This window comes from Rhamphochromis sp. 'chilingali' (genome assembly GCF_963969265.1).
Source record: "Rhamphochromis sp. 'chilingali' genome assembly, chromosome: 14".
NCBI lineage: Eukaryota > Metazoa > Chordata > Actinopteri > Cichliformes > Cichlidae > Rhamphochromis > Rhamphochromis sp. 'chilingali'.
The window spans coordinates 35,171,134-35,181,554 of record NC_137941.1 but is presented as its reverse complement, the minus strand read 5'-3'; the positions used below and the strand labels follow the sequence as shown (position 1 = coordinate 35,181,554).

The 10,421-nt window shown below is 41.3% G+C and overlaps 1 protein-coding gene across 1 annotated transcript; it reads left to right on the top strand.

The window, feature by feature from the left end:
* The first annotated feature begins 1,575 nt into the window (after window positions 1-1,575).
* LOC308409575 (uncharacterized protein) lies at window positions 1,576-3,494 on the top strand. Its single transcript, XM_080902420.1, has 2 exons — window positions 1,576-2,030; window positions 2,982-3,494. The coding sequence occupies exons 1-2, from the start codon at window positions 1,717-1,719 to the stop codon at window positions 3,364-3,366; spliced, it is 699 nt and encodes a 232-aa protein (XP_080758546.1). The 5' UTR covers window positions 1,576-1,716; the 3' UTR covers window positions 3,367-3,494.
* The last annotated feature ends 6,927 nt before the right edge of the window (window positions 3,495-10,421 follow it).

Genomic DNA, 10,421 nt, shown 5'->3' with positions numbered 1-10,421 from the left:
TTTCTGTAGAAATATTCTCCAAGAAGTATTAATAACATGGAGGAGATAGTAAATGGCTTTAATGAATTCTTCGTAAACATAGGGCCAAAACTGGCAGAAGAAATAAAGGTTGATGGAATAGAAAGGGACACTGGTGAAAATATTGAAAGGAATAGTAGCTCAATGTTTTTAAGAGCAGTGGAAGAGAAAGAGATTTATGACATGGTTAGAGGACTTAAGAACAAAACCAGTACAGACTGGAATGATATTGATATGGTAACGGTAAAGACAGTTATTGATGGTATCGTAAAACCATTAAAATATATATTCAACTTGTCGTTTCAAAAAGGAGTTTTTCCACAAAAAATGAAAGTTGCTAAAGTTATTCCCATTTACAAAACCGGTGAAAGACATAATTTTACAAACTATAGACCAGTGTCAATACTCTCCCAGTTCTCTAAGATACTGGAAAAACTCTTCATAAAAAGATTTGACAGTTTTGTGGAAAAATATGAATTAATGACAGATAGTCAGTATGGGTTCAGAAACAACAGATCAACAGCTTTGGCACTGATAGATTTAATGGAAAAGATAACGGAATGTATGGATAATAAGAGGTGTGCGCTCGGAGTTTTCTTAGATCTAAAGAAGGCGTTTGATACTGTTAATCATGAAATTCTATTAAAAAAACTGGAAAAGTACGGGTTTAGGGGAGTGGTTTTGGAATGGTTAAAAAGCTATGTAGGGAATAGGCAACAATATGTACAAATAAATGAATATAAATCTAATTTGATGGATATAGCTTGTGGAGTACCTCAAGGTTCAGTACTGGGTCCAAAAATGTTTATTATGTACTTAAATGATATCTGTAGAGTATCGGCGATTTTAAAGTTTGTAATATTTGCAGATGACACAAATATACTGTGTGCAGGTGGGGAATTGCCACAGGTTTTGGAAATGATCACATAGGAATTAACGATATTAAAGAAGTGGTTTGATATAAATAAATTATCATTGAATCTCGATAAAACCAAATTTATGTTGTTTGGAAACCAAAAGAAAAACATCGAAGTAGAAATATGTGTTGACAATGTATATTTAGAAAGAGTAAATGAAATAAAATTTCTTGGGGTGATCATTGACCACAAGCTCTGTTGGAAGCCACACATTACTTATGTTCGGGGGAAATTGGCACGGGGCATTGCCGTCCTGGGAAAAGCAAAGCATATGTTGGATCAGAAAGCACTGCACATTTTATACTGTGCTTTACTACTGCCATATATGAGCTACTGTGTAGAGGTCTGGGGAAACACATACAAAAGTAACACACAAACAATAACTATAATACAGAAAAGGGCCATTAGATTAATAAATAATGTAGGGTACAGGGACCATACAAATGCACTCTTTGTCAAAATGCAAGCTATTAAATTCCAAGACTTGGTGAAGCTTAAAACAGCGCAAATAATGTATAAAGTCAGAAATAAATTGCTTCCCAAAGAAATCTGTAAATTGTTCATAGAAAGAGAAGGTGGGTATAACTTAAGAGGGAAATGGAATTTAAAAATAAAAAGTGCTAGAACAACTTTAACGGTGTGTTCACACCGAACGCGATGGACGCGAATAAAACGCCCCAAACGCCCCTAATTTGACGCGTGTACATTCGCGTCTCAACGCGTGTCCAAGAAAAATCCATCGCGCGTGAACCGGAAATGTGGGAGTTTCCATCTTTGCAAGATGGCAGCTGTCGAGCTAGCGCTTGAAGAGAGAGTCTCCCTTCTCTATTTACTGTGGAGAGCAGAGCAGCAGCGTAAAAGACGTCCTCGCCGTACCTGGGTCCATCAAGTCCTCCAGGCGCGTGAGCAGTTTGGTGAGTTTCACCATTTGCTCCAGGAGCTGCGCCTGGATGACGGCAGATTCCAGCGATATCATCGTCTGTCACCCGGCCAGTTTGAGGACCTGCTTTCCCGCGTCGGTCCCAGAATCGCCCGCCTAGACACCAATTACAGGCGCTCAATCCCACCTGCAGAGCGCCTGTCCGTCTGCCTGAGGTTAGTAAAAGTGGTCAATACGGTAGTCCTTTATTGATACCTGTGCTAATATATGCTAAACCATCCATTTATACACTGCTAACATGGATGTGCTATGCTAACAGTGAATGCTGTCGGCGTTTACTGATGGCATAGCACATCCATGTTAGCAGTGTATCGTGTATACACTGCTAACATGGATGTGCTATAACAGTGAATGCTGTCGGCGTGTATAAACTATCGTTTATACACTGCTAACATGGATGTGCTATGCTAACAGTGAATGCTGTCGGCGTTTACTGATGGCATAGCACATCCATGTTAGCAGTGTATCGTGTATACACTGCTAACATGGATGTGCTATAACAGTGAATGCTGTCGGCGTGTATAAACTATCGTTTATACACCGCTAACATGGATGTGCTATGCTAACAGTGAATGCTGTCGGCGTTTACTGATGGCATAGCACATCCATGTTAGCAGTGTATCGTTTATACACTGCTAACATGGATGTGCTATGCTAACAGTGAATGCTCTCGGTGTTTACCGATAGCAAACTGGTACTGTTTATAATATTTCTAGTGATACTCAGATGGTCTCATCAAGTCCCGATTTAATTCGATTTATGCTGTTATCAGTGGTTGAATGATAGCATGGCTGTGGTGTCATAGGTATGCTCTCGGTGTTTGCTGATATCAAACTGGTATTAGGACCACTGTGGGTTAATCTTTGTAGTGATACACACTCCTTTTGTTTATTTATACCTGGTTTAATTTCTGGGATAGTTGAATATTTGTATATAATCACTGCAGACTGTTTTAGATTATATCAAATATATATCATGTAATTATCCTTATAATTACAAAATGTTTTATGTAAGATTTATGTTTTGGAATTTGTAATTTTGGAATTTCAATAATGTATTTTGTAACTGCAGTACACATAATACACATTTTAAACAATTTTGTCCAGGTTCCTTGCCACCGGGGACTCCTTCAGGACCATCACGTTCAGTTTTCGAGTCGGTGTGTCCACGGTGAGCCAGATCATCCCCCAGGTAGCGACGGCCATCTGGGACTGTCTAGTGGACGATTTCATGGCTGTGCCTTCAACTGAAGACTGGCGGTCCATCGCAGAGTGTGTGAAGGCAACGTGTGTTCTCCACAATTTTCTGCGCTGTGTGGACGAGAGAGGGGCACCTGCTGTGAGGGGTGTGGCACCTGCTGTGGTGGAGCCGTTGCAAGGCCTGGGTCGTGTAGCAGCAAACAACTCCTCCAGAGAGGCTGTCCTGGTGCGGGAGAAGTTCATGGCCCACTTCTCGGCAGAGGGAGCTGTGTCTTGGCAACCAAAGGAGTAGCCTGTTTGAAGTCTGAGTGACTTCCCCACAACGGCTCTTTTAAGAGCCACCCACAAACCTCTAAAGAGTGTTCCTGTCTTTTTAAAATTTTCTTAATAAATGGATCTCTACTCCAAAATAACCTAACCTCTCTTTATTCTCTTAAGTAACTTGTCTTCACTATGTTCCTATAACCAGTGTGATGCAAAAGTTTGAGCAACCTTATTAATAGTCATTATTTTCCTGTATGAATCGGTTACAGTAAAAAATGTCAATTACATATATCATATAGGAGACACACACATTGATATACACTACATATTTATGTTATTTCTCTTTTTATGTGTTGCCAATATATGCACCTGCTTTATTTAGTGTAAAGTTATTGCACACTTTCTGTAAATCCAGTGAACTGCATTTCACTTCTCAAATATCACTGTGTGTGTCTCCTATATGATGTATTTAACTGACAATTTAAATTGTGACAAATAACGATTTGTACAGGACAATGATGGCTATTAACAAGGTTGCCCAAACTTTTGCATCCCACTGTATCAGTATATTTTGTCATTAGTATAATATGAAATAAATTCTACTTGTGTCAAGTCGGGTGCCAATATTTGCTGTGTAGTAGAACAGAGACATTTGTCATTATAAATGTTTATTTGATAAAATATATAAATTCAGTAATAAAAAGATTCAACATAAATATATGAAATTTAACTATTTACAGAGAGACAGGAATAAAAAGGACCCAGCTTGGAGTGGAAGAGCCTCAGGGGAGAAGGAGGAGAAGAATAAGAACATTGTTTCTGCCCTGGAGAGCTGCTGCCTCATCAGAAAACTACTGATCATTAGGGTCCAATGTTTCCAAATTTAGCACAGCTGTGCTGTTGTCAAAAACTAATTTATGAATTTGGAATTTCACGAATTCTCGTGTCTGAGGCGGCATGCTCTCCAGAGCAGGAACAAGGCCGAGGAGGAAATACTCTGTTGCAGACGGGCGTGGCCTCTTTAGGGACTCCAGGATAGCCAGCTCCACCGCCGATGGACCATCCTGGGACCCTTCCCTCGACCGCCTTCGAGCTCTCCTCCTCTGTGGGCCTGTAAAAAACAGAACAAAACACCACAAAGAAATGAGAAGGCTGCTACTAGATTGTCATTTTCAAAATTGAAAAAAACCAGGATATGAACAGATTGGTTGTAGATATTTAGTAAAGGTGATCACAAGGGAATCCAAGCAAGTAAAAAGCTATCAGTGCTTGATGTTCATACCTGTGGGTGCAGCAGCAGGAGTGGAGGGACCAGGGACTGGGGAGTCAGGAGAAGCAACAGGGGAGGACTCTGCTGCATGATAACTTGACTCTATCAAGACAATATTAAATGTTAACAGGTTGAAGACAATAGTCATAGAGAATATTATATTATTATATACTTATTATTATATACAGTGGTCTCCCATTTATTGCAGCACATGAACAGTAGTCACAGTTCTCACAAGTTGATTCTCAAAGTGCAAACCTTTGTCGATTTTAAAACGTAAAAGTATTATGCCGCGCTTTTTCTCCGTCTGCGGCGCCACTTTTGTGCGCCTTTTTTGCTCCCGGTGCAGGTGTCTATTTCCGAATGAGGGTCATAGTTATGAGTGTTTTTGTGCTGTTTTTTTCTATTTGAAGTGATGGTTATCAAAACCAAACATGATAAGTTTGGCAAGCGCAGGAGACACGACACGGAGGAGATTTGTCATTTGGGCTGCAGAATGCAATGCGCATCGTTGAAAGCTGTACGGTGCAATAAAAAAAATCAGCGAAAAGGCGAGGCAGTGACGGATGAACAGCGGGACTACTTTATACTGTTTATTAATAAACAAAATATATTCCTGTATGACAACACGCATAAATTAACTGCCTACATTAATTAATTGTAAACATACCTTCTGACTGACACTCCCCTGCTGCCTCTTCGGGCTGTCCCTGGTCCTCGGGGGAGAAGTTCTCCACGGTCCGCACCATATTACCGCTGGTCTCCCGCGGGGTGAGGAAGGGGTCCAGAAACCCCATGACCGCGAAGAACTTCCATCTCCTCCCCGATCCTGCTGCAGACCCACTCCTCTTCTCCTTCTCTGACCTCTTCTCCTTATTATAGGTGTCCCTGAGGCTCTTCCACTTTCTCCTGCAGATGTCCTCTGAATAAACGCATTATCTGGTTAGCGGAAAGGTATTTGTACAACAGTGGGAAAATCGCGGGACAGTAGGCGCGCTTGCTAGCTTTTGCACGGCTTCATCGGGTCAGTCTGAAAATTAAAAAGAAGAAGGAATGAACTTACCAGGTTGCCCGATCTCCTCACTTATGTGTCTCCAAGCTAGGTCCTTTTTATTCCTGTCTCGGTAGAAATAGGAGCTGGCATCATATAGCTCGGGGTGGTTAGCCACGGCGCTGATCAGCTTTTCCTCCATACTGAATGAGGAATGAAGGGCTTTGGCTGGATCTGCCCCTTTGACCTAGGTCAGAGCCACGTCACCAGGCTCCTGATTGGTTGTCGCGGCGCGATTTGACGCTGGAGTTCAGATTTTTCCAACTCGAGCGGTAGACGCGAAACGCGCGTATGCACAAAGTGCAACACAAAAACTCATGCGCGTGGTTTTATTCGCGCGTCAAACGCGCCTGACGCGCTACACTGACGCGCGTTTCGCGCGTCAAACGCGCCTGACGCGCCTGACGCGCTACACTGACGCGCGTTTCACGCGTTTTGGCGTTTTCGCGACGCAAATCTGCTTCCGAATTTTCGCGGGACCCGCAATCGCGCGTCATCGCGCCTTTCCATTGACTTTACATGTAAACCTGACGCTCTATTCGCGTCCATCGCGTTCGGTGTGAACACACCGTAAGAACTATGTCTATCTCAATTGCAGGAGTTAAATTATGGAACAGTCTAACAGAAGAAATAAAAGACAGTCAAAACATAAAACAGTTTAAAGTAAAATATAAAAACCTAATTTTAAATAAGTATAAGAATGAAGAAAACGGGGTTAACCCAGGACGGTAATGTTGCTGGTAATGGTGTTGCGGTTCTTTTTTGGTTGTTTTTTTGTTTTGTTTTGGTTTGTTGTTTTTCCATAACTTGTGTATCTGCAAATATACACATTCTGTATTTTTCATATGAAAGAAACTATACTGTGGTGGGGCTTGCTAATTTCTTGTTTTTGATTTATGTATGTTATGTTTTGTTTTACTTCATATGTTTATATGTTTCATATGTTGTTTGTTTAATTTAAGACAAAAAAAAATTAAATGAATGAGAGGTAAAACTTGAGGGGGTAGGGACAAATAAGTAAATACTTCAGCCTACTCCTTTTCAAACAAATAATGGAATGATATTTTGTAATGATTGTGAAGGCACATGTTTGAAATGTTTGAAATAAAAATGAACTGAACTGAACTGAACTGAAGTTATCTTTCCACAAGCTGAGCTTGGAGCAGGTCAAGACAAATCCAAGAGCAAGTGTAAAGGAACAGCTGGAACCTTGCGCAGCATTCATATACCAACAGCCTGCGTGGTTACGGTTGCTAACATGCGTGTGCACGTGATATAACTATATGAACTGAGCCCATCAGTGTAATTTACAGTAAAGTTATGGTCATTTATAGTTACTGCCTTTGTCACCCTTTATGTGGGATGTCTAATAACCATGTAGGTATATCCAGAAATAAACACAGATATTAGAAAGCAGTAAGTCAGTACCTGAGATGTTTGTTTCAGTGAATAACATTAGCATAGCTCATGCTAATATTACAGCTTCACATTTTTCTTTTCAAAGGTAACAAAAACTTAGCGTTCTCGCTACTTACCATGCTGTAATACAGGTATATGCTAGCAATGACAACATTTAACAGATGTTTTTTAAATGCTAGCCGTGCTAATTAGCCTTAGGATCGCTTGAGGTCTTGTTTCCAGCTCTAGTTGTCATAAGGGAACTTAGGCCTGTGCGAACCTTTGGCACGAAAATGAGTCTCGTAAAGCTCACTATTAAACTGACAAAAAGCCTTAGAACCTAGAAACTATTATTCTTACAACTGTGCTGTGTTTATGTTATAACATATAGCAAGAACCTATAACTATAATTGACATTTGACCTCACTGAATGATTATAGCAGCTGTGTGTTATGTCATGGCATGTTTTTAAAATGCCACCTGAAATTTAGGAGGGGGGTTCTTGAGAGTTTTGTACTTTCATCTGATAACACATACTGTTTATGTATATTTAACACAACAGGCAAGGGATTGTGGTATAATTAGAATTAACACAGATTGTGTAGTCTTTAAATAGACGAGCATTTTTAAAAGCACACATATTATTTGAACACTTCCGTAACTTATTTTTAGCTTTGCTGCACATAAGTTGAATGCAATTAAATCTCATTACCTTTTATTATCCTTGAACTTATTTCATTACACGTAATATAAACACTGCTTATTTAGAAAATAATAATTAAAACACTCCTTGTAATGCGTTAAAATCAGCCCAACTTTTATTTTCAAATTTAAAGCATTTCAGCCAACATACTGGACACTGTTCTGCTGAACAACACACATATTTCCAATATTGTAGCTGGTGTTACTTAATAATTTATTATTTTATTTGTCACATACTTTAAAACTTTAATAACTTTTCAATGAAACAAAGTCTCAGATTTAATTATTCTGAAACTAAGTTTAAGCTTCCCATAACTTTTATTGCAAGTTACATTACTAATATAATAAATATAAAATGTTTTTATTGTTCATCCACAAGTGCAGTCTCTGGCTCAAACAACACAGAAGCTTGGTATGTTCGTTTGTCAGTCGAGGCATTACTGCTTGAGTGCCTGTCATGAATTTAGCTCATCCAAATGCAATTGTCTGAAGAAAGTCTTTAACATTGTCCCAACTTCCCTTAAGTACAGTGGCAGTAGATGTGGGCTGGAGATGCAATGACCTTGAACCTGCAGGTGACCACACCATCTGTGATGGAGGGCTCATCTCTCCTGGTGTCCTGCAAGGAAACAACAATATTCTTTAGAACACCAAGTTATATTTGATCTACTTATTTCACTTATCTGTGGCCGGGTTGTGGGGGCAGCAGCCTAAGCAGAGAACTCCAGACCTCCTTTTCCACACCCACCTCCTCCAGCTTATCTAGGGGAACTCCATCATGTCTTGGGTCTGATTCAGGGCCTCCTCCTGGTGGGAGCTCGTCCAGTACACCTCACCTGGGAGACGCTCAGGAGGAATCCTTGTCAGATGCCAGAACCACTTTAACCTGCTCCTTTTGATGTGGATGAGAGAAAAATACAGAAAAAACCCAATAATCATATGATTTCTGATGAGCATGCGCTTTGGCAACAGTGGGAAGGAAAAACTCCATTTTAAAAGAAAGAATCCTCCAGTAGCACCAGGCTGAGGAAGGGACAGCCATCTGCCACAACCTGTTGGGATGAGCAGAGGAAGACAGGACAAAAGATAAAACTGAAGGCTCTGCCTTCCATTCTACTTTTAAATACTCTAGGAACAACAAGTAAGCCTGCAGTGTGAGAGCGAAGTGCTCTAATAGGGTGATATGGTACTACAAGGTCATTAAGATAAGATGGGGCCTGATTATTTAAGACCTTGTATGTGAGGAGCAGGATTTTGAATTCAATTCCGGATTTAACAGGAAGCCATAGTCTGTCCCCCAGTGCATGTAGCAGGCATGGAGGAGATCCAGGCCCCAGACACCCAGAGGCCCCCAGAATGTGAGAGCCCAAGGAGGACCATTGGAGTTGCAGCCATGCCACCCTCCTGGGAAGCGCTGAGGAGAGCCCCAGATTAGAGGTCACCCAGCAGCCACGGAGCAGAAGCACAGGGGGCCCGTGATGTGGCCGTGGGCTCTGCCGGCAGACAGCTGTGCCAGAGTGACCTGAGCCACAGGCCCAGAGGCCAGAGGACTGAGAGCCCCCCACCCCCCGGAAGTTGCCTGACGGAGCCACGGGTGCCAGACCCCGCCAAGCAGTCACTGGGAGTGAGCCGGTACATACCTGAGCGCCCAGCCCCGGACACCAGAACCACCAACACACCGACGCCTGAGGGCATCAACCAATGGCAAGGAGTGTGGTGAATCGAGATAGTCGATGAAGTCCTACCCCACCACCCTCGGGAAAAAACATACGTTACTTATGTTGTTTCTTTTTATGTGTTTTACAACTGTGAAAGATTCACTGACTCTTGCTAAATGACCTCACACAGTGCCTAATTTCTAAAAAGGATTTCACACTAATAGAAACACATCGACTTCTCTTTTTCTCAGAGAGAAACATGTAAACCTGCACTCACACTGTATTCTTTTTGTTAAACCGTCACTGGCTCCTTCACTGGCCTCCTCATGTTTGGGTGACACTTAACAGCTAATTACTGAAATGTTCTCATTGCATGTTTGTATATCAACTAACGCACGGTTGGATCACCCAGAGAACTTTCTACTCACACGAAACATTTTTGCAAATGCATCCTGACGCTAATTTGACCTGCAGGCTTTCAATTGCTCCTCTGTTGTAAACCCCACAGCAGCTTTTTCAGGCCAAAAGAAGGTTTTGCACTAGCACAGAATCTGACCCTGAATATCACCATGATAGCTCTGACCACTTGATTTCTCGTTCTTAACTTTATCAAATGAAACACTCTGAAGATGACAGCTGAATTCCAATCAATTAAACTAACTCTGCATATTGTATTCCTGTCTTGGGATCAAAGTGCTGGAGAGGTGATCCGGTGAGTTCCTGCAGGACAACATGATGTGAAAAATTCTTGTTTGGTTTGAACAACAAAACTGATGAGTTGCTGACTGTGAGCTGCAGCTAGTGTAAATCATGCTTTTGATGGATATTTCTCACTGACACACTTTTTGACCTCCTCTAATAACAAATGTTACCTGAGTTCAGTGTGCACTGCTTTCGTGTCAAGTAGATATGTGTCATATGTCATATGTGTTCTTGATTGAACCTCCTGCTCTGGTTGTTTCATGCAGGCTATACTTATGTTCTTGATCAAAACCGACCTCAAA